This window comes from Lineus longissimus, chromosome 5, assembly GCF_910592395.1.
Source record: "Lineus longissimus chromosome 5, tnLinLong1.2, whole genome shotgun sequence".
NCBI lineage: Eukaryota > Metazoa > Nemertea > Pilidiophora > Heteronemertea > Lineidae > Lineus > Lineus longissimus.
In genome coordinates, this window is record NC_088312.1 from 5,624,228 (window position 1) to 5,649,921 (window position 25,694).

Here is a 25,694-nt window from a genome sequence, read left to right on the forward strand (position 1 = left end):
TAGGATCCTATCCGTTGTCACAAAGTCACAAATGCCTATTATATTTCCCCGGCTAAGCTGTGTTTGGCTCCACTATTTATCTTTAATGCTTTAAACAGACAGACAGGTTGGATGGATGAATAGATAGGTAAGACGGACGATATGGTTGGACAGGATGGACAGGACGGACCTCCTGTGTTTGGTTCAGCAATCGATATGCATCAATTTTGAATTGCCAGGGCCAGAACAGATATGTACTGGCTTGAAAGATGGACAGATGGATGAATAGATGGATAGATGGACAGGATGGACGGAATGGTTCGACTGGATGGATGGACGGCCCGACAGATGGACAAACCAATTTTGAAATACCAGGGCCAGAAGATATGCACGGACAGACAGACAGGATGGATGGATGGATAAGAAGATGAATAGACAGGTTAGATCGATGGATGGATGGAAAGGATGGCCAGAATAGTTGGACTGGATGGATGGATGGACACAGGGTTCAATGGACTTCCTGTGTTTAGCTCAGCCATCCATATAAACCAATTTTGAATCACCAGGGCCAGAACAGATATGCACTAGCTGCAAAGAAGGACAGACGAACAGAATGGATGGATGAGTAGATGAATAGACAGGCAAGATGGGTGGATGGATGGACAGGATGGATGGATGGATGGAATAGTTGGACTGGATGGATGGATGGACGCACAGATGGACAGACACCTCTGAGCATCTATTGTATTAGCTTAGCGTAAAATAAGAAATAAAAACAACGAGTTAAACTCAATGGTTTATTGTCTACATTACAACTTCACACACTTTTCTACCATGCCTTGTTCAAAGCGCATCAAAGAAAAGAAGATTAAAACTGCAAAACTGAAACTGAAGATTGGAACTGAAAAATCTTTGTTTACATCATGATGTAACAAACAACAGTAAACATCAACAATCGCCACAATTCCCATAATTTCAGTTCAATTTAAGGGGTCATTTACAGTTTTCCAACATTTCACTGGCGTACAAACCATCTGCCCTGGGGTCGGGGCACATAAACAAAATTCAGCTGCATACAAATGTAAAGAAAGACATCACAGACTTCAATATAAATGGTGTAGTTCTGACATGTCTAAGGTGCAAATGGAAAACACAAGATTCTTTCAATAAACACCTGAATCCTCTACATCAGTTTCCCATCACAGTTTTGCAGCTTTCACCGGCCTTTGTGGCCCTTTACAATATTATGGTGTTAATGAATTTTATTGAAATTAATCAAAGGCCAGTGAAAACTGTATGGTTTTCTGCACTGAAAACAGCTCTCTACCAGGACTCAAGCAAAACAGGTACAAATGGCTTTCATAAGTTTCTGATGGAAAAACATGGAATCAGACTTAAATGCTGTTCACAACCTTAAGAGGACAGGTCAAGATCAGACTTTCGAACTAATCTAGATTTCTGTCACAACCATAACAAATTTATTATCTAAAGAGCTAAATACCGTCCTAGTTGACCTCAGCTCACTATTCAATATCTAAATCATTCTACTGTACTTGGTTTCTAACTTCCCATAAGGTTACAAACTATATATTAACACTGATCATTACTTTTTTACAAGTCCTAACCGATGCGATATTATTGTACCATAGATAGTCAGTAAAACATCACATTTTCACACAAAATCTTTATTGAATTCATTTTTAATCTACGGTACGTGACCAGAGGTTCTAATGGTTCACTTATGTCAAGCCACCGAAAATATCATTCTCAAATTCCCTGCATACATATTTGCTCTCAAGGAATGAACATAATTCGATAACATTCAGATTCAAAACTGGGAGGTGCTGTGCGGCATACCCAATGGGCACTATGACTATCCCTACCAAAGGGGCAAAAAGCAATATGACATTACTCAGCTGAAACGATTATCACTTATGTATATTTCTATCAAAACAAAGAATACTGATCTTTATACTTACACAAAATACAGCTCACACAATCCGGGACCACAGACGATAATGTTCTTTGACTATTGCAACAAATTACTGCATCCTCGGACAGTAAAGCTTCCATAACAAACATTGGTGATCTGTGACCAACGCCCTTTAGAATACAGAATCATGGCAGCAGGACAGACATTCGTAAAGTATAACAGTGAACACACATCTTTTACCACTAATAAGCTACTTATCCCTCCATCAAACTTAACATCAGTGCTCACAAATGGCCATCTAATCAAACATGATATGATTCCAAACTATCAAATGCATTGGGTCATCACCTCAAACCATGATCAGAGTAGTGTCCAATGGGTAACACTATAGTTCAGTGCCCCTCATCTTTGGTGACACTATGTTTTTACACCATCAGGCCTCCTCTGGATCAGGGTACGAAGTCATCACCTCATGATTTGTTCAGAATTTCTAACTTAAGTAGGTCTTACGCACTGTAAAATCTAAGACCAATATAACCTAGAGAACAGCTTTCAAACTTGTCAACATGACAGATGAATCTGCATATTTTCTCCTATTCAAGCTGTATAGCGATCCTCATGGACAATGCCACCTGGTCCAGCGAGGGAGGTACGTCCCATTAGATGCATGTCTACCTCTCTCGCAGCCTGGCGACCTTCGTTGATGGCATGAACAACAAGGGACTGACCACGACGGCAATCTGCAAAGCAAAAGAATTTAGTGATGATAGTATTATCAAAGTGTGGGCTGGGTTCCTCTGGGCTTTCTTAGCACCGATTGTTTAAATTTTCTGGCTCTTTCTGTTGTAAGGAAAATATTACAGTTGCATGTAACTTAACAAGGTGTCTGCTTCATTGTCGGTTGTTGAAAGTCAGCAAAAAGTTCATATACTCGTTTCATCACCAAAGGGGGAATTAATCGGCAAGCTAATTCCCCATTCCGAAGATTTTTCCTTTCTAACAGCAGATCTTACCTCCTGCTGCAAAGACATCTTGCACCCCTGTAGAGAATTTTCCTCTTGGTGTATCAATATTGGATCGAGGGTCCTGGTTTAGACTCAGCTGCTCAACGATGTATTTCTCTGGTCCAAGGAAGCCCAAAGCTAGTAGCACCAGATCACATTTTAGCTCAGTCTCAGAACCTGTAAGAATAGCATCAAATTCATGGAATTGTTTAGCTAGTAGGAGTCCAATTTAGACTCAGCTGCTTACTGGATCACACTTAGCTCTGCCTCTGAAGCTGGAAGTAACATCAAGACTTTCAGACATGTGTATTGATTAAACAAGCATGTTACTATGAAACATACCATTATCTCCCAGCAGAGTACAGGTACACACCTTGAACTCAAGGGGAAAAAATCTTTAAGAGATTCTGCTTACCTGGCACTTCTGCCATCTGCCACCTCCCTGTCTCATCTTTTTTCCATTCAATCTCGGCTGCCTTCAGACCACACACATTCCCATCAGCATCGCCAACGAATTCCTGAAATGAAATATGCGAATAAAGTGTACATGTAGAAATACATAACAACAAGTCAGGACAGAGTAGTTCGAAATGGCGCAATGTCTAGCTTGTCTCTTACCTTGGTCAGCATGCAGTACCTCCGCGGATCTCGGCCAAACTTCACCTGAACTTCCTCATGGCCATAATCAACTCGGAATATCTTTGGCCAAGTTGGCCAAGGATTGTCAATGGCACGGTTTGGTGGTGGCTGTGGCAAGATTTCAAATGTCACTATACTCTTTGCCCCCTGAAAGAATAAAAAGAGAACCAAGGTCTGTATCTTTGGACCAGCAGGTTTGATTTTGTGGAAGTTATATTCCTGGTCCATGCAGTTTTCTGAATGAGGCTTGAAACTGAGATTCTCTGCACCATAGTTTCTAAGTCATGCTATGTCCCACAAGGGAGGTACTTGTGTAACCTGCAGATTACAGGCGACCAAAATACAATCTACCAAATTCAGAGTCACTAGATCTAGTCGATGCAAAATGACCAAAGGTCAAAAGAAGAAGAACATATCAAAATCACTTACCATCCTAAGTGAAGTACCGATACAATCACAACCAGTGTCCCCACCGCCCAACACGAGCACATCTTTATCTTTAGCATACAACTTGAGGAAATCATTTGCATTGCCCTGTTGTTTTTTCTGCCACGTCTCAAGGAACTCCATGGCAAAGTGGATACCTTTAAAATTACGCCCTGAAAATGACAGCATTTGCAGATGAAGCTTCTGCGCTTTCACTTGGTCTTTTTCTTTGTAGTTATTACATGAAATCCCACAAAAATTATTTACAGCATCTGTAACATCTAGATTTTGACACACGTCAAGACTCAACACTGTGAACAACACTAGAACTGATCTAAATTTATCATCATATCATTACTGGCGTCACAAGCAGATAAACAAAACAAAACATCCTCATACCTGGAATGGGCAAGTCCCTGGGCCATGTTGCTCCAACACTAAGTAGCACAGCGTCATTCTCATCCTTGAGTTTCTGGGCTGGTATATCTTTACCAACATTGACATTGGTAACAAACGTGATGCCCTCTTTTTCCATCAGGTCAACGCGGCGTTGAACAACCTGGAGAAAAGAAACAATCGTAAATCAAGCAACTTGATTTTCGAGACATCGTCCATAACGATGCTGGTGGTACACTTCCAGTGTTGAATTCTACCAATTCCCCAACCACAATGAAATATTCCAGCTTCCATGGTCACAAACCACACAGAAAGTTCTTTAAATGGCATGTGCCTTCAAACAGCATGGATCATCACTTTTGCTCTCCAGAAAAGCAGCACTGAAAGCAGTCTCAGCCTGCATTTTTTAAAGTGGACCTGTCCTTAGGGTTCTCAATTATATAACTTCACAAATTACACAAGTAGCGCTTACATCTTTGCCCAGCTTCATGGTAGGGATACCGTAGCGCAGGAGCCCTCCAATTCTGTCGTTCCTCTCGTAAACAGTCACAGTGTGGCCAGCCTGGAAAGAGAAGAGAGAACATCAGGGTATCCCTTGAGATGCAAAACGACATCATGAACATTTCCTCTGAAACTTCTGATCAGATTATGTCTCACATCGAAACAAAGTCAACTTTGTTACCAACCTTGTTAAGCTGGGCAGCAGCTGCAAGACCAGCAGGCCCACTTCCAACAATAGCAACTCGCTTCCCTGTCCTATTCTCTGGAGGCTCAGGAACGATCCAGCCTTGCTCGAATGCGTTGTCGATGATGGTATTTTCAATGTTCTTGATGGTGACTGCAGGCGAGTGAATACCAAGCACACAGGCGCCCTAAAAAAAGAAGTATATAATCATGTTAAACAGCTTAATTCTAGCCGTAGATCAGGACACTTGGTTGATAAACCAATTGGTGGCCCACTACAGTGGCATGCAGAAACACTCTTAATCCTTAGAGGAAGGGTGAATAAACAGGAAGAGAGAGGTGCCCAAAGTAAGTACCTACCTCACATGGTGCAGGACAGACCCTCCCGGTGAACTCTGGGAAGTTGTTAGTCTGAAGAAGAGTGTAGAGGGCTTCTTTCCAATTGTCCTAAATGAGAGAAGAGAATTCTATACCCAAAGGGCCAGACCAAAACAGCTAATGCAGTTTACTTTTCCGCTCTGGTCCATGACACTGGAGCCCAAAGTCTAAGACTTTTAGCATCTCACTAATCTTCGGAATGGGCAACTCTTAGCAGGAATTATTAAGAGAGGATCGCCAGAGACAAAAGATGTTTGAAGTCTATGCTTTCAGAGTAGCAAAGGGCATTAAAGGTAAGTACATGTAGGAACACTTAAAGAGAGTGTCTAAGTTTTCAAAAGCTATAAAGATGGGCCCCAGTGAGGGCATGGTCTAATTTAAGATTTGTTCGATATATGGATGGGCCTGTCAAACGACATGAGACAAACATTCAGAGTACGACAAACAATATCAAGCTACTTACATTGAAAACTAGATCATTCCATTTTGGTATGATATTACCAAGTGGACAACCGTGGTCAGATTGACAGAATGGCACACCACACTCCATACATCTGAAAAACGAACCATTCCAGCTGACTCAAACTTAATTCTCTAATTGATTTGAAGGTACGAGAAATGCAGACAGGACAACAGCATGTCAATTACTGTTTGTAAATGTGAAAGGCAGGAGCTTTTTTCCAGAGAAATGACCATGATGAAGCATAGCCTCAGACAAAGACCTTTCACCGAAGGTTTTTTGCTTAAATATACAGAATTATGATTCAGGGTTTGAAACACATTAACAGCTACCATCTTACCTGGCAGCCTGCTTCTTCAGACCCTTCTTGACACCCTCGTGATTGTAGATCTCACCCCAGTCATTCAACCTCTCCTTCGGTGCACGGTACTGGTTAGTACTCCGCCTATACTTCACAAATCCTCTAAAATGGAAGGAATTCCATGAAAGTAATTTGCCACAAATTTGCACATTTTGTTTTCAAGGGGTTATGGCAATTAGGCGATCTCAACTCACCGTGTCTTATCCAGCATCTTCTCTATCAACCTCTGCTGCAGTTCATCATCAGGAATGGAATCCTCAATATCCAGCACCTTAGGCTCAGGTTTTAGCTCCTCGTTTACGTCATCACATCCGTTACCATTGACCTCGACGCCATTCACTACGGCCTTCTCCGCTGCAGCCTTCTCGGCTTCCTGGGTGGCCTTCTGCTCAGCCATCTCACGAAGAACTCGGCGAAATTCTTTTGGGAACACCTAAAAGCAGTATAGTGGAACCCCAGTTGGTAAATATTTCTTAACTTTTTTTTTCTGCTCAAAATGAACCAACATCATCAGTCCAAAAACTTTTTGACTCTGAAAATTTTTCAAAATTTGGAAAGATCAAGGACAAGAAAATGCCCATACCTTAAGAAAGCACTTCATTTCAGTGTCGAAGTTATCAAGGATTCCCTGGGCAAGAGTTGAGCCAGTCTTTTGGACAAATTCAGTCAAAATATCGTGCAGGAAAGTGTGATCTTCCTCTTCTTCAACAGGTTCAAGGTCAACCATCTCTTTGTTGCACTTCCCAATGAAATCTTGGGATCTGGAAATAAACAGTTCAGCAGGAATTTCAGGCGTCTTGTTTTGCGACGTGAACTGGCATGGGTTGAAAAAAGAATTCACAGTCCAAAAACATCTTAAAAGAGGAAGGGTTTCATTTTCTTTTACCAGAGGTGGTGTCAAACCAGAAATATTGATGTGTATTTTATTTCTTTGTTTTTCATGTTTTGAAATAATCGTGAAAATATATCGTAGCGAAGAAGAAAATCGTTTTGAAATTACAGTTACTGGGTTTCAAACTACACAAAAGTTGCAATTTTAAACAAAACCGCTGCAAAACAACCGACTTGGAATATTTCCGGGTTAAAGAACTCTGGTCAAATGTGTATCAGAGGTACGTAAAGGATATCACAGGGGTTGTTACATCTAGTACATTACTACATGGAAGAGAACTTCACACAACACGATAGAGACTAGTCCTAAAACAAAAGCATTCAACTCAAATCATTTTATTATTTTCTAGAGCAAATAAAAGTGGCTTATACATTATACTAAATAGAGAAGAAGTACTTTCCTGGGCTCTTATATGGGAAAAGTTTCAGAGCAATGGTTGTACCGGGTAACTATCAAATGAATACTCAACAGTTATGCAGAGCAACTCGAAGTAATACTTCCAAGCAGAACATGGGCAAATACAAAACACAACTTCATAATATCAAACCCAACACAGTACACACAAAAATCAAATAGCATTTCCATTCAGGCAAAATTGCATTATTTCATCATAAGTTTTGTAAAATGAAACATAACCAGACACAATGCACACAAACTGATGCCAAGTTTGAAGATTAGTAAGAAAAACATAAGACAATATAGATATCACACTTAAATCATGTTCCCAGTGTCCAGTTATGAGTTTCAAGTGCCGAGACCTACCTTCCTTGAAATCTAGAGAAATTAAGTGTAAAGCACACACAGAGGTTTAATCTACATACAATGTACGTCATTGCAACTATGAATTTGCTGCCATTTCAACAGGGGGAAGCTAATCCGGCCTGCATTCTAACTGTGACTGTGTCCTCAAAAGACCATATGGAAATTGTAATTAAACACCACAGAATCTCTTTTACTGCACCATTGGAATCATCAGGATGGTTTGTTATGTCATTCAATTATCAGCAGAAGGAACAGGAAATGGTTTGATACATTTTCACAGGCCACAAAAATGCACTTTTGTCGAGTATATTTGAATGGGGGTGGGAGAGGGGGGGGGGGGGGTACAAAAGACCCTATGTGTGGATCATACAGCCAGTTAGTGACCACAAACTGCATCACCCACACACCATAGAACCGTTCAAGAATGAGTCAGAGTGGCCTCTCACTTACTTCACATCAGTCGTGTGTTTTTTATGATGGCATATTTGTCCTCTAGGCTCCCACCTTTAAAAACATTTGTTCAATCATCAATCATTATTTTGGTAAGTAAAAGGCCAAGGAAATCTGTTTCTTATGAACAGAAGTTCATTTTCATAACCACTCACTTGTTATAAACAAACGCTATTCCGCCCGACATTCCTGCAGCAAAGTTCCGTCCAGTCAAGCCAAGGATAACAACCTTTCCTCCAGTCATGTACTCACAACCGTGGTCACCACACCCCTGAAAAGAGCAGATGACACCTTTGTCTCATGTTGCTTGAAGTTTAATAAGTTCATGTTTTTTGTTTATAAGCTGATATCAAGGGAAACACCTTCAAAGAATAGCTGTGAGAGTCTGCTCAATGTGAATATGGAGCTGGAGACCAGACTCCACCTCGTGTGAGACCAGAACAGAGAGGAACACTGCCCAAAGGACAGACCCTGACCTCAAAAGCTCTGTGGTAAAACTATCTAGGACAGCCAACTTTGTTGCCAAAGACGGCCTGACGGTCCAGCATGCATCTCTAAACTTCCGAACTCAGAAGAAGAATAACCTTACCTCAGTCACAGCAATCGCGCCAGAGTTCCTGACAGCAAATCTTTCTGCAGTCTGCCCTCTCAGGAAGACTTTCCCAGACGTCGCACCATACATGACAACATTACCAGCAATAATGTTCAGCTCTGACTTAAAGTCTGCTGGAGCATCTTTGGGTGGGAAGACGATGATCTCACCGCCAGATAAACCCTGGAGATAGAAACAGTCATTCATATTAGATGACCAAGGGGGTGGGGGACCCGGGATGATTCAGGGAAAGTTTCGTTTGGGGGACATCTGGAGATTTTTGAAGAAATCATTTGTGTCATTAGCTCTCTGTCCAAAGGACCTCTTTTCCTTTGGTACTATGCCCCTGAACCGCTATAAACACTAAGAATAAGAAAACTCACTTTGCCAACATAATCGTTAGCATCTCCTTCAAGTGTGACGTGGACACCCTTGGCCAGGAAGGCACAGAAGCTTTGCCCCGCTGATCCAGTCAGCTGGATGTTGATGCTGTGATCTGGAAGACCTGCTTCGATGTACTTGCTGCAAAGGAACAAAGCAAATAAGTTCAACAGGTTATTTATCAAAATTTACTACTGTCTCCTTGAATAGTTGCCATTAAGGCATCATCTACATTCAATGTCTTCTTCTGTGGTCGCTCTTTGACCCTCTTCAGAACCCTCTCATAGCAATAGGCCAGTGGTTGAAACCTACCAAGATATATGATAGCTAAGTGTTGCTCCGAATGTTCTGTCTTCGTTAGTAATAGGCATGTTGATATTGCATTCCTTTGCTTTGCCATCTATCACATCCTTCGCCAGTTCAAGAACTTTGTAGTCCTGAAAAATATTGAAAAGTTTTCGTATCTTGCATGTGCCAGCATGGAGTCACTAGTGTTTGATTCAGTGTTAAATATATTCCTCATACAAGCTTGAATAGTTCAGATGTACTCCAGATGGCAAAGGCCCCTATGGGGAACTTAATCTGACCTATCTTGCTGCTACCTACAGACCCCTTTAGAAAAAGTCAAACAACATGCACACTGCCTGAGAAACTGAGCCTTGGGACCAGCATGTGACTTACCACTCGATTTTTCAGATCAAACTCCTGTTTCACACTACCACCAGCAACAGACACCCCAGGGCGTATATCCAAGGCATTTTTCAATATCGGAGTGTAGTCCAACATTCCAGCCTTCGTGTTGGCCTGTTCCTTGGACATACAAAGTTTGTCTGTACGCCCAATCAATTCCTGGAATGTCCTGAAACCCAGTTTTGCCATGATGCTACGGACCTCCTCCGCCAACATGAACAAGTAGTTGACCACATGTTCTGGTTTGCCTGCAAATTTCTTTCGCAGTTCTGGATCCTGGAAGAGTGACATATGTATGTGTATTGATAAAGAAGCAATGAGAGGAGCCAAAGGAAAAAAGAAGATTACATTTGAAAATTCAACACCTACTGAGATGGTTGGAATCCTCTCAATCACGTCTTCATGGTGCACCTGTTTGGTAACTAGAGTCAAGTAGGCATTTTCTGCTGTTCTTCTCTTCTTGAATTGTTTAACAAGCCCTTACCTGGGTTGCGACACCAACAGGACAAGTGTTGAGGTGGCACTTTCTCATCATGGTGCAGCCGAGGACAATCAATGGAGCAGTTGAGAAGCCCATCTCGTCAGCTCCAAGGAGACCCGCCATTACAACATCGAAACCTGCAAAAGAGAATACGAGCTCAGGTCAAATGGTAAAGATGAAGAATTTATCCAAATCTTTGTATGTGCCCCTTCTCATTATCAATGTATAGAGTATCAATTGTGGATGACCCTCACAAGTTCTCAATTCATAAAATAGAGCTGATGTGGCCTAGTGGCTCGGACTCTCGGCTACCAGTAAAGAGGTCCCTGGTTCGAACCCCACAGACAGCGGCAAGACTCTTGGGAGGTCTGCTTGTCAAACTTGTTGATCATGATAGTACTCTGGATTGTGAGTTCATGATTAAGTGTCTCTCTTGACAAATCCAGCATGTTTTATAACAAGCATTAGCCCTACCTGTCCTAATCTGTCCATCAGCCTGTAGAACTACCCTAGACCTTAGATCGTTCATGGCCAGCACCTGATGTGTCTCAGCAATCCCCAACTCCCACGGAAGCCCTGCATGTTTGATGCCTGTCCAACTGCTTGCTCCAGTACCACCATCGTGACCAGAGATCGTGATGTGCTCCGATTTACCCTGAAGAAGATAGGAAATTGATATCATTGTCTTTACTTACTTCTTATCTTTCTTTGTACTAGATGATACCATGTATCAGCGCAGTCTCTATTTGCCCAAACTATTGTCTAATGTTGCAGTATTACAGCTCACCTTGGCAACGCCAGCCGCAATGACTCCAACCCCAACCTCAGATACTAATTTGACGCTGATCCTAGCCGAGGGATTGGCACATTTCAAATCATAAATCAACTGTGCCAGATCCTCGATGGAATAGATGTCGTGATGAGGTGGCGGGCTGATCAAGCCAACGTATGGGGTCGTGTGACGGGTGTGTGCAATCTCAGGGGAGACCTTCCTGCCTGGGAGCTCACCGCCCTCGCCTGGTTTAGCGCCTTGTGCCATCTTGATCTGGAGATCGTCAGCATGAGCTAGGTATGAGCTGGTCACACCAAAACGTCCAGATGCAACCTAGAAATAGAATTATTAGTAAATATATATTTCATTGAACAAATAACTCGAGGAGGATTGTAGCAAGCCGATGGAGGCTGCTAGAGATTCTAAAAGGATTTTAAAACAACTGACAATATCAACATTTCAAAGGATCAGCATACCTGTTTGATTGCTGATCTCTTGTTATTTTGGGGGTCAGGGTTCAGGTAACGATCGGCATTCTCCCCGCCCTCTCCGGTATTCGACTTGCCTCCAACTCGGTTCATAGCAATAGCCAAAGTAGTGTGAGTCTCGATGGAGATGCTGCCAAAACTCATGGCACCTACAACAAAAAGTTGACGAATTCTCATAAATAAGATCAAAAGACTGTTTTTGGAAATGAATGCGTAATGACAGATGGCAAATTATCCTGGTCAAAATGACACGTCTCGCAGGAAAATGAACTCAAACTCACCAGTGGCAAATCTCTTGACAATGTTAGCAGCAGGTTCAACCTCTGATATATCCAGTGGTTCATTGCTGAATATCATATCCAACTGGCCACGGAGAGTGCATCCTTTGATCGACTCGAACGCAGATTCGGAAAACTTCTCATAGGCGTTCTTGTTGTTTCGCTTTGCAGCGTCCTAAAAGGAAATAACACAGATAACAGACTATCAATTCTATCCTCATAATCTTCTTGGCCTTTGATCTCCATGACGAGAAATCAGGCCCAATTGTGCTTTAAACCTCGCTGTCTTCCCACAGTACCTTCTAGAATCCAAAGTTTTGTTACACCACTTGGCCAAGAGATGAACCTCCGTGATGTCTAGAGTTGGTCAATTTAGGCAAAGGATGGTAGTCAAATAGCATTATCAAAACTGACAAAGAGATGGACTTGAAAATAAATTTAAGACATCCTTTAAATGTATTCAAAGAAGAAGTACCTGCAAGTTTGCAATATTCAAAGGACTATTCATGTGTTTTTCTCCACCGTCTCTCCAGTGATAAAATCCCGGGTTAGCAACAGTACGATTATCACACTTCCGGTCCGAGTAGGCATAAAGATACCGACTGTACGCCTCTGCTGCTAAGATTTCGAAGGTAACACCGCCGAGTCTGGAAGACGTCCCCTGGAAGCAACGGTCCACCACCTCCTTGCTCAGACCGACAGCTTCAAAGATCTGGGCACCCTGGAGTGAAAAGATGAAGCCCAGTTTAGATTATGATGTCTGATCATGACAAGAATACAGCACAAGAAAAATATTTTATACAAAAATCAAAATGAAGTTCAGAGTGCTTGCTCTTATTCATCTGACCAACCTTATAACTCTGTAGGGTAGATATGCCCATCTTTGCCATAATCTTGGCGATGCCCTTGTCCGTAGCAGAAACAAACGCTTGGTAGATCTGTTTGTCGGTCATACCAGGCGGCTCCAACACTCCCTGCTCCCTCATCTGCTGCACGGCTTCAAAGATCATGTAGGGACAGATGGCGTCTGCTCCGAAGCCGAGAAGTAAACACAGGTGATGCATCTCTCTGGAACATGACGGAGGTTTCATTAAGATACAATACTCTTCAATGCCAAAATCAACCTCAGAGATGATTTTTGTTGAATTATAACAGATTTGGCCGTCAGTACTTACTTCGCCTCTCCGGTCTCTACAATGATGCCAACCTTCTGCCGGAGGGCTAGGTTAATCAGATGATGATGAACCGCACCGATCGCCAGCAGGGAACTGATCGGGATGTATTCCAGGCCGGCAAGTCTATCAGACAGTATGATCAGTGTGGCGCCATTGTTTACAGCCTGCACAGATTCTTCGCAGATTTTATCAAGGGCCTTGGCGAGTTGGGTATGGTCATCAGTTACTCCGTAGACTGTATCGATAACTGTTGTCTGGAAATGATAGTTTGAGATGGAAATGGGCTAAGTTGTAATTGAAAAGAGTTCTAATATCTATCAAATCGCAAACTAAGTGAAAGAGGAACTACCCTAAATGAGAAAAAGTAGTAGTAAAGTACAGTTACTAGTAGATTACGTTATTGAGTAAAAGTTTGCACTATTCTCTATGAACTATGGTGTTCTTCAAACCACAATCTAAACATCCCTTCTTGTTTCTGTGCAAAAAAGACTTCGATTTCAAGGGTCTAAATGCCTTATTTACCTGCCATCCTTTGAAATCTGTTCCCTTTAGGATAGCAGTATCTTTCAGAGACAGGATTGGTTGGGTGAGCCACAGACGCTTGCAGTAAGCAGACGACGGCTCCAAGAGATTGCCCTCTGGACCAACTGGACAGGACTGAAATGAAATGGAATATAACTAACTATAAGAATATCTTGAGTGTGAGATTCCAATAAATGGCATATAGGTTTAACAGTTCTGAGACTAGAACTTCTTTGCAGCATACATCATCAACTATGAGTAATTGTTTTTAAAATTTGGATCGCTTACCAAAGACATCACAACTTTCTCCCTGAACGGGTCGATGGGTGGGTTGGTGACCTGGGCAAAGAGCTGCTTGAAGTACTCAAATACCAGTGGATTGTACTGTGACAGGCAGGCTAGTGGTGCATCATTGCCCATTGAGCCAAGGGATTCTTTCCTGAAAGATGCAGTTAAATGTAGAACGAATCCTTATTGAGCATATCAACTTGACAGAAATGGGTTCTCCGACTTTGGTGCATTTCATCAACCTACTTTTCCCTGAAGATGGGTAAGATCAACAGGCTCAGTGCTTCTATGCTGTAACCAAACAGTGGCAGACGGCGATCCTCCTCAACCACACTGCCGTGATAGTTGGCTGCGTCACTCGTCCTCCGCTGACTAGCAATCTGCCTTGCTTTGTGCTTGTAGAGTTGATCCATAGTAATCATCTGAAAGTGAATATCGGCCCATTCAAATCAGTCAGACTCGAATTTATGTGATTTGGGCAAGAAAGCTTACAAAACTTTATCCAGACTCCCAGGACTTTGTAGGACCTCATAGTTCACCACCAACTCAGGGAGCAGTTGGAGCTCTTTTGGGATACATGCTAATCTCGTGCATGGTTTGAAAACTATAAAGACATCCAAGTTAATCCAGACAAGTTATTCAACTGTGAAGACAAAAATACTCAAAAAATAGTCCAGTTTACCTCACTTTCAATCCAGTCTTCAGTTGGTCTCAAATCGGCAAAGTGATCCTTCAACTTGACGTCGTCCCAGAATATCTTCTCCTGGGTATCAACCAGTAACATCCTGCCTGGTTTCAGACGGTGCTGTAAAGGCAGATACAACATCATCAAAATTGGCCAATACATTGTCCCTGATGACCATTTGAAAATGTATTATAGTAGAACTCCTATTTTGATAGTTTTCCTCTGAATAAGAACCAAGTTCACGTTTCTTACAAGGGAGATTTTTCTGTCGCGCAAAAACTTTCAAAGGACCTTCTAAACAGTCCACATTAGGCAGTGTTTTATTTAGGTTCAGTATCGGACAGATTGCACTTTTTACATTACACTAAGAAGTTAGCTGAATGTCATCAGATTGACAAATACCTTGTAGACAACATCAGATGGTTTAAGGTTAGTCACTCCTACTTCACTGGCCATGTACATGTGATTGTCTTTGGAGACATAAAACCTTGACGGACGCAGGCCATTCCTGTCCAGGATAGCTCCAATGTATCGACCATCACTGAACGTCAGTAACGCTGCAAAGACAAGAAATATATTTTTAGAGAAGGGGCAAGTAGAATTTACACTGTTACTCACTTGATTTTCAGGTGAAATGGGCCATTTGAGCCAAACTTTGAAGCAGAATTGAAATTTCCATGCACCCAGCTGATTGTGTCTGATGGATCGGTCACTTATCTTCCGAGAGCTCAAGGTTCAAGTAGTCTCCAACATCCATTGTCTTTGGACACAGTGTCTTGGACTATCATTATCAACCATGAATAAAATTCATCATCTCCAACTCACCAGGTCCATCCCATGGTTCCATAACAAATGAGCTCCACTTATAGAAGGCTTTCTTCTTCTTAGACATCGTAGGATCATTCTGCCAGGCTTCAGGGACGAGGGTCACCATTGACTGCAATCAAACCAAACATGATGAACATGATGAATGCTTATAACATTAGCTACTTACCGGTATATAACCTAAACCTAAGCTAACTTAAGAGGACAAAGCGACAAAGAGACTGGATTTTGAACCCTCAACTACTGGATTATAAGTCGTACACCCTAACCAGTACACAAGCAAAGACTGACACAGTATGAAGCTTCGCCACTCCTTTTTGTCCCCAGCAAACGAAACAGCTAATTTTATTTCACGCAACATTCACAATCATACCTCTGGTAGTGTCCTTTCACTCGCCTCGACAAGGAACTCCAGCACATTGTCGAAGGATCCCGAATCCGACATGCCTTTTTCAATAACAGGATAGAGAAGCTTCAACTGATCGCCAAACTTAGAACTCTTCATGACACCTTCGCGGGCCTTCATTGCATTCACGTTACCCCGCAAGGTGTTGATCTCACCATTGTGGGCCAGGTATCTGCAAGGTAAAATTTGAAGGGGTTCATCATTACATCAATCCTCCTTCAGACAACTTGGCCAATTCCTTTTCAAACTAGGAAACTGCTCACTGTGCCAATGTCCATAACACATCATCTACTTCTAAGTTATGGCAAGTGTAAGGAAGGTCTGCCATATAGATAGATTGTTTTGGAGCTCACTCCACCACCAACTTGCCTCACATGGCTTTACTTTAGCATCGGTGATGGGTGAACATCCAATTAACAGAAGGGCAGGAACATTTTCAAGAAGCTAATGCTGAACTCGCAGGCCAACAATAATGCTGAACTCGGGCATTCAACAAAATGAAACGAGCAAGCACTTTGACTCTTCAAAAAGTGTGGTGACGAACCTCTGGGGGTGTGCCCTCTCCCAGCTTGGGAAGGTATTAGTCGAGAATCTGCTGTGGATGAGAGCCAGATGGGTGACAAAGTCGGGATCTGCAAGATCTTTGAAGTAGACGAACAGCTGTCTTGGAGCAAGCAAACCCTGAAATGAGAGAATGTGTAAAAAATATACTGATAATACAGTATGTATTAAGATGGAAGGGAAATTGTCGTTTTATGTGTCATGAATCACATTTTACTTTCCATGCTTACATAGGCCGACTTCAGAAAAAAACTTCAGAAAAGGACAAACCAAAATCTGCATACATTCATGACTTTTTATTTCCATACCTTATATACGATAGTAGTCGTGGACAAACTGCAGATGTAGAATCGGAGTCCTCCCTCGGGGATGCGATGGGTCGCCTGCTTTCGCAGGAGGTATACCTATGACAAGATGAAAACAGACAGCATTTCCAGCAGTTCATTACTTCAAACCTAAAATGTTCAGAGATTCTTGATTTAGAATGGACAAGTTCTTGTTCAAAGGGCTTTGTCAACCCTGAGTTTTCCAGGGGGACTAAGTAGCAGCCTCTGAAGTGTATCACCCAATTAAAGGGGGACTTCCTGCTACATTATTAAATTTAACACTATTCTGAGTTCACTTCACTCTGACCCATATCTCCGAGTCTGGTATTGATGTTTCTCCAAGCATATACATGTATGCCCCAGATGGCCTCAATCATCTCTCCAAGAGGAGTAGCTCGATGAGTGCTCATACAGAGTTCATGCATGGTGGAGTCGGCTGTCTGGAAGCATTCTACTAAATTCATGTGTACACGTTTTGATGTACAGCTGAAGCACCACTTCACAAGAAGTCTGAACAATGAGTTTCAAAGCCAGGCTGATAGGCTCTCTTCCAGCTAAATCATCCTTTTTCTATATCAGGATCGTATATAGAAGGGGGAAGCAACTGCCCACAGAAAAAAAACACGTTTTTATGCAAATGACCGGTTGCTGATTTCAACACAGAATTAATTATCTCATGACATTTCGAGAGACAATACACTAAAATTGCAGCTTTAACTAACCTAAAAAACCGGGGAAGAAAAAACCACTGGCAATGTAGTTTTGACCATTAGTGTACATTAGTGTTCTATGCAAATATTTTTAAAAGAGTTTGCACAGTATTATCTAGGATAGCGGCCTGAAAATTGAATAGTAGAAGAATATTCAGCTAAGCAGTCTGAACTAACATCTATCTGAATATATTTCACATAAGTCGTATGTGGTTTGTGGCTAAATTAGACATGTGCAAGGGAGGTTTAAATGGCAGCCATACGCCAGTTTATTGTTTATATGATGGCAAAACAAATAGTGGGAAGCAAACAACATTATTAGAGTGTCCAGACTCAAGTCTTCTCATTAGGGCAGTAATGACGATAGAGACTAACATGCATAAATGTTAATTCTGACCAGTGCTATTTTTTAATTTCACCTGGGCATAAGTTCGGCAATTTATCCCATCAAAAGAGATGTGCAGGTACTGCTCAACAGCTGGACAACCACTTTTAAAAATGCAGCCACGCTACAATATTTACAATTGGCTGACAAGCCATTCACCTTCCTTATGTATGTTGGAAAGATCAATATGATGATTAATGGAAAATCAGGTGCCAGGACCGTGACAGGAAGGAGTCCATCAGTGTTCACGTGTCTAGAGAGTTGTACACGTGACCAGTGTGTGGTTGTTCCATGTTGCTGCTTTGGCCAACGTGTAAAGTTGGCATGTTGGACCTGGCTTATATTAGATAAACTTAACACGGTGAAATTACTTGCAAAGGAGCAAGGTTCCTTTGCTTGTAGCACCTTTGTAGGGTGATATCAGTGGCATAGTGGTTACAGTGCCGAGCTCAGTATGAGGAAGACGCGAATTCGACTCTCATAGGACCACCACTGTGGAGTGTTTGTGTCCTTGAGCCCTAAATTGTTTCTCTCCAGCCAGGAGTAAGAATGGGAATGGGACCAGCATCCGGTCTAGGAGGTTTACAGTACTTCAATTTCCCCCCCCCCCCCCCCCTCCTAAGATGATGAATATCGTCAAATTCTTTCGTTAAGGCAATACTTCGTGAATGAGACATTTGAAGTGCAGCCAACCCATACAGTCCAGCCAAATTCACCAAAAGCACATGTGCAATATGCACACCCCAGCGTACAGCACCTTTTGGCAACTTGCCGTAAGGCTGAAACCAGACACTGCATTGTTCTGGCAGCTGAACAGAATTGGAGGAGAACTCAAGGATATTAGTACATCTTCAGAGGATGTTCACTGGCTTACCTGTTTCTTGAATTCATCTTTGTCAAGTTGACTAGTAACGAATACCTGAAAGATAAGATGAAAAGTAAGGTAAAATGTTTGGCTTACTTTAGTTAAAGGGACTCTTAATATGTCAACCAGCAATCACGCTAACCCAATTTAAGATATAAAGCCAGTATCTACCCATGACCTGTCAGTTACGTTTGTAGATCACAAGTTTGATGACAGATCAATAGCCTCCAGAGATACAAGTCAGCAAACTCAGATTCCAACACATGTTGTGACAGAACCCTTAGACATTTCATGGTATTGACAGATCGCTGGCCTATCCTTCTGATTTCTTCATTAGCTATTTCACATCAATGACACTGAACTTTTTTACAACAACCATCAGTTAACACTCAACGATACATAACCAGTCTACATGTAGGAGGAAAAACCCAGAAAGATGTCGCTCATTAACCTTGAATAGCAAGACATCTAGGAGAACCAACCCGACCACCGAATTCAGAAGGGACGGTGTGGAATGAAAATCAGATCCGAACAAACAAATACAGAACACAGATTGGAAAGAGTTTTGTTTAGTAAACAGCCCGGCACATCAAATTAGATGTCGAGTCAAACAAATATTAATATCGCAAGACAATCAGAAGTCATCAGTCAAGACATCCCAATCAACCCACCAACATATCTAATCCCAGTCTTATTATAAGAATTACTGTTACTATGACAACAATGTCAGAAATAAACCCACTCAGTCTACTTTCAACATGGGTAACTGGATAAAATATGACATTTGTGCCAAATCTTTTGAGTGACTCTTCAAATCTTACACAAATCCCTCGCCAACTTTACCAGCAGCTTCCGTTGCTAGGTAACTGGATTATGGTCCACATGTACGTCTCTGCAGTAGAAATGTCAGCTTGGTGATAAAAACTATGGAATATTTTAAGAAGTGCCCGAACGATATGACGTCAATAGACATTTTCAGAAAGATTGTAAAAGGGGCAAGCCCACTCTCTAAAGTAATTTGGGTCCACGAAGGAGTCTGAAATGACATCACTGTTCATCCTTTTGAGGTACATACAAGAAGGATTTCCTAATTCTATACATGATTTCTTTTGATGGGAGATAATTTTGTCTCATTGTGAATTTCATCTGAAGCCAACTTCTGGGAATTATGATAGTGCAGGGGGTTCTTACAAAAACGAAGAGTGATATCTGCTGATGAAAAATAGCTCAAGAATGCAGTTACGATGCCATGCACAAGTGTGTAAGGTCATAACACAAGAGACTTGAGACATGAGACGACAATTAATCAGAAAAGTTATAATTGTACATGTAGGAAAACACGACTCTAAGTAGTACTAAAAATCTTCGAGGCATGCCATACAATTTATCAAATTAGTCCAAAAAGAGACACACAGAATGCCAAGATCTATGAGATGGGAATGTGCAATATCTTTCTCGACACAAATCAATATTCATGATGTTTTGGCCGTATCAGAACAGCTGAGGTATGGAGATGCTGTAAAAATAACACTACTCAAAAATTAACATCCCACCAAAACCTCTGAAGAACACGCTGGTCTGACTATTAACAACATTGTACCATGGCTCTTCAGACTACAAATAACATTAGCTCTTTCCTTCAGATGTTGGTCATGTCAGAAGTTCAGGTCTACCAAATACAGCTCATTGATATGATCAGGGAAACATAAAATGATAGCCAATGCTAATATTGGAAGCATGCCCCATCTACTGTGGCAGTAAATACATCGCATCACCTCATCATTATGCAAACAGTGTCAACAAACGAATGTGGATCCCATAAGTATCCAGATTTGATGAACAATGTAATTATAGCCAACTAGCTAATGGGTTTTGAGCTAAACGTGGCTTCCCTTTGGTTCGCCTGAGCGTGGGATGTTCCGTTGGTCTTTTGATAATAAAGCGAGGATAGAATGCTTTGTTCAAAGGTCAGGGGCTGGAGACAGGAGAGTGGCGCAGTGGATGTCTCAAGTTAACACACACCTTGACCCTCAAGACCACATCTCTGATGACAAATCCCCATTAGATACCCCAGCATGATCAGTTAGTTCCCTGTCCCGATGTTCAATCAGAGGCATGGTGATCAATTTTATCAAATCCCTTGATCCCATCCGTGATTGATGAGATGGTTGATTACAAATTCCCTCCAACAAATTTGACAAGCATCTTCACATCATACAAAGTCATCACAATATGGACACATCTTTCTACAGCAAGCTGTGCTCTACCACAGGGTCTAATGGTCTACTAGGTTCCTATGACAATTTTCAGTTAGAGGACTGCAGACTTATTTCATCAACTCTCTTGATCCTGTCTGTCCATGACTGATTGTTGTTTTTAACCCACAGATTTCCCTTCAAAATGTTTACTAGTAGCAGTAGTGCAGAAGTAAATCTCTTATTACAATTACCAGGTGAAATATTTTTTAATCCACTATCTCCCTCATCCAAAATTGAACGCCCCAACCTTTTTACTAATCAACCAGATGCAGATGGAAACAAAGGCACGACCTGATGATCTACTATCCCAATAAAGGCAAATAGATGGATCTATCATCATTAATCGAACCACACACACTTTCTTGATGGGACCGATCAATACAAAATGACGTAAGCACAAACTGATCATGCATCCAGTTCCAACATATTACCCAAAATTCAATTAACCAGAGATTTGTAGTGCGGGGGATTCGATTAGCAGCCCCAGCCATAGTTGGGCACTGCACGCCCCCGTCGGATATGAAAATGATCGGGAATGGTGTTAGTGACTGTCACATTGATGGAGCCAGATTTAGTTACAATGCCTTAAGAATTTGATAGGGGGATTGATCCGGACCAATAATAGATTGAACTCGCACCACAATGGATAGGACGGGTAAAGTTGCCGTGCGATCAAATGGATTTCCGAACGTCTTTAGAGAAAAGAGATTGCGATCGATAAAATACCCAAACACGCCAAAGAGATTATTGATAAATGATGTTCGTTTGAAGACCTGCTTTTGAAGTTGCTACTTATTGGTGATGTGGGGTATGAAAGGGAGGGATAAATGACAGCTTTTGTGCAACATATCATCAGCCATTGGCACTAGCCCTAATGTTAAAGGTAAACACATGTCAGTGATGAATGTCTGAAGTATGAGCAAACAAGGAAAAAAGAATAGGTTGGTTTGCCAAGACACTCCATCAAGACTACCATTATTCAAACGGTATTCAGCATTCTATTGTGGATATTCTGCATAATACTACCCGAATATAGAACATCTATCAAAGCTAGCTCTACAAGATGCTATGACACCTAAACAGACCTCAAACCTCACTGTTAGAAAGGGCTACTTAGTCAGGACAAAAAGTGGGTACGGACAAGGTCACCAGGGGCTTGAAGTTTATTTGAGGGACATTTTCGTAAAAATAGGCATCAATTGCGGATATTGCCAGTCATCTTGGAGGCCCCATCTCGAGGAATTGCTGACTCTGTCCTAGCCAAAAACATAAGAATCTTTTACGAACCTGTCTCATAAGAGGCTCTCTCTCCTTGGCTATACTGCCTGTGTGTGCGCCATCCACTGGCACGTTCCGCCAAAATAGCACCTGAAAGAATCCATGCAAATGGATATGAGAACAATAAATGATATTATCATCCAGAAATATTTGACTCGCACAAGAAGTAAACTGAGCAGTACTTTTGATCATCAGACTCATCTGAAGCTCTGAGATCACAATCTTTCAAAGACCAGCCTGTTTAGGTGGGATTTCAAAAAAAGTCACTAGAGTAGTGACCTATTTACTATGCATGTCTACTGCGCCATCCATCAGACTCAAGGTCCATTACAACAGAAGGAAACAGTAACAAATGTTCCTGGTTTCGATATGGACACAAACCTACTCTTTACCTCAATTTGGAAGTCCAATGCCAAGCGTGTAAAGATATTCTCAGCCTGTTCTACTGATTCCTTATTAGTGAAGAAGATCCCAGTGGCATACTCTCCTTCTGGTGGCAGTGTGGCATTAGCTTCTTCCCTGAAACATAGAGTAGTTCAGTCTCCTTGAAACATCAAAATCACCTTAATTGACCCAACAAGCACTAATGCAATAAATTATGGTTACAGGAAAATTATATGAAAAATATTTAAAATATTCAAAATTATATGCCTGCCAGATTTTCCCATCTGATGAATTGCTCGTGGATGGTGGGCACAACAGTCATGTCGATTCTCAATATAAACCCTCGTCTCTACCAACCTGAGTTTCGTTTCAAAGTATGCGTGCGGCATCCCGACCAACACACCAGCACCATCGCCAGTCTCGTTGTCACACCCACAGGCCCCACGGTGCTCCATTCGTATGAGCATTCTCTCCGCATCTTTGATGACCTTGAATGTACACAAAAACAATCTGAATTGTCACATAACCAAGACCAATTTTATAAAAGCCTCATCAGTCTTTGACTTTATGGACCAATTCCACTGTTGCAGTTAGTTGGTTTGTAGAGTTTGCTATTTTTCGCATTCGAAATACTGCCACAAAATCAGGAAACAATCCTTAGGTTGATACTTTCAGAATTTCTTCTAAAAATTATGCCACAACTTTGGAAAATCAGAAAAAGAAAAAAACAATAATTTAACTTCAAAAGGGATGTGGTTATTTGAGAATGATCACGATGAGACACAAATTTATTTTTTATCAGAACATTTCATTTCGGCAGTACTGTAGGACTGCACAAAAAATAGAAACTTTTTTCAAATCAAAAAGTTATTACTTAACCAAGGAAAAGAGTTATTTATACCAAGGGCGGTCAACAGCCTACACTGTCATCCAGTGCCAACATGGCCAACTGGAGCCCTCATCAGCATTCAGAGCAACCCTCATTAGCATTAGCAGTAATTAAAGCAATTAGTGGGAGGTCCTCCTGATCACCTGCCCAGCTGAAGAATACATATTGAAAATTATTTGAACTCATCACCATTATCTTGTAACAGGCAACAGGTGTGCAGCAGACAACTTTACTGCAATGACAATGACATGTATACAGAACTAAAATGCTATACAAAAAACTGGATCAGAAATTCAAGGGGACACACTGTCTGCATCATTTGTAGTTGTTACATAAAGTCAGAAATCATTTTGCGAACAGTATCACTTTATCCCTTTGCTATTTAAATTCTTGACACTGTCAACATGTATCGTAAGTTGAAAGCCACTGCTTTGCACTCTCAGCAGCAACCATTTGGGCGTTATTCAGAATATTTTAAAACAGTCCTGAATTCGCACATACATACACAATCAAGTTGAACATACTGAAAGAGAAACTTACACGATTTGATTAGAACGTCATGCCAATGACTCCCTGCTTGCAGGCGACGTGCAGAGAACGTCATGTGACTCCCTGCTTGCAGGCGACGTGCAGAGAACGTCATGCCAATGACTCCCTGCTTGCAGGCGACGTACATAACACGTCATGCCCTACCGAAATTATTCGCACAGACATACACAATCAAGTTGAACATACTGAAAGAGAAACTTACACGATTTGATTTGACGCCATCGATGCTGACAACATAACCAACGCCACAAGAATCCTTCTCTAGCTCTGGATCATAGAGACCTTGTTTTTCAGGAAGGCCATCCTCGGGCCGGAATTTTAGACCGGAAGCTTTCTGAGGCATTTAAAGGTAATTAGCTGATGTTGGTTTAGAGTTCCCCCAGTAATGGATAATAAATGTGATGGTGAAAACGTGTGGCCGTTGTTTTTCTAAAAGATGTAGCTCCCAAGTGTCTGTGTTGCTTTGTAGATTGCATCCTGTAAAGAAAAGATATGAAAAAATTATTATAATTCTTTTGAAAACTCTACTGTGACTTGAACATCTTTATGACTACGAGATGTTTTTACAATAATGCTAGAATTCTGCAGATCACAAATTGTGACTATTGACATACTCAGAGACTTTGTATGCTATTCAAGAAAAAAGGGTCACCTCTTGGTTATCCCCCACTACTGCAAAATGTATACAATTTACCATAAATATCAGAATTACAAAAATCAATCCAATTTTTAGGCCTATGAAAATATAAAATCTGACTGCATCAAAATGTATTAATTGATATTGCGCAACCTTTCCAATATATGAATCAAATATATCTGATATATTGAAGGAGATGAAGATGCTAAAAGATAATTCAAAATCAAAAATCTAACCCATGCGCATTTTGAAAGTCACCCAGGACTTGTACAACTATTCCGTACTCTACGGGATCGCGTGGTAGATGATTGACAGGTAATATACATAGGCCTACCGGTAATGCCAGGAGTCTCGGGCTGCAGCACTGATTAAGCATCGTTTTGCTACTCAGTTCAATCAATATCAACTATGATGATACATATATATCATGGCAATAGGCTTCTATGAATGAACGAAAGATTCACTTACCGCTTATCAAGACCCGACTCACAAATCTCATTGAAAAAGCGAGGAAAGATGCAGCACTTCCATGCACGCAAGTTGGCCAAGTGCGACGCCAGTCAATGGCTCTTGCATTCACCTGCTGCACCCCCACTGAGTTATGTTAGCGGTTGATAACGTAACCAGATGCACGTCTAACGGATCAGACGTTTTTCATGTGGGTTTTACACTCCGGATACAGTAGACCGGCCTCGTCATGCCACTCTTTAAGAGAAGAGCAAGGATACTCCTATATGCAGTCCATTTCATCATCCTGATCGTCCTTCCTGAAGAGGCCGGTCCACTGCATCCGGAGTGTCATTGAAATTGGGTCGATGAGCTATCGCTCCACCCTGTCAGGGATAAATTATATCGGTTTATTTAAATGGACAGCCTCGGGAGTCTCACCAGCAGTTTCGGGCTCT

At 41.5% G+C, this 25,694-nt stretch overlaps 1 protein-coding gene across 1 annotated transcript; it reads right to left on the reverse strand.

Annotated features, from left to right (window-relative positions):
• Window positions 1-780: 780 nt before the first annotated feature.
• On the reverse strand, window positions 781-25,368 carry LOC135487499 (uncharacterized). The gene is made up of 41 exons (XM_064771218.1): window positions 25,258-25,368; window positions 24,355-24,629; window positions 23,072-23,202; window positions 22,723-22,849; window positions 22,340-22,420; window positions 18,804-18,848; window positions 16,817-16,912; window positions 16,492-16,628; window positions 15,915-16,119; window positions 15,542-15,653; window positions 15,119-15,273; window positions 14,714-14,836; window positions 14,278-14,453; window positions 14,032-14,182; window positions 13,744-13,878; window positions 13,222-13,475; window positions 12,898-13,114; window positions 12,522-12,767; window positions 12,050-12,221; window positions 11,757-11,917; window positions 11,296-11,613; window positions 10,983-11,163; window positions 10,512-10,645; window positions 10,019-10,303; window positions 9,650-9,774; window positions 9,340-9,478; window positions 8,954-9,139; window positions 8,520-8,635; window positions 6,844-7,021; window positions 6,455-6,693; window positions 6,240-6,362; window positions 5,903-5,993; window positions 5,422-5,508; window positions 5,064-5,249; window positions 4,850-4,939; window positions 4,381-4,540; window positions 3,985-4,154; window positions 3,535-3,702; window positions 3,332-3,434; window positions 2,926-3,093; window positions 781-2,652 (listed from the first exon to the last, which is right to left on the reverse strand). Exons 2-41 carry the CDS (start codon window positions 24,493-24,495, stop codon window positions 2,510-2,512), a joined length of 6,255 nt encoding a protein of 2,084 aa, XP_064627288.1. The 5' UTR covers window positions 24,496-24,629; window positions 25,258-25,368; the 3' UTR covers window positions 781-2,509.
• Window positions 25,369-25,694: the final 326 nt, after the last annotated feature.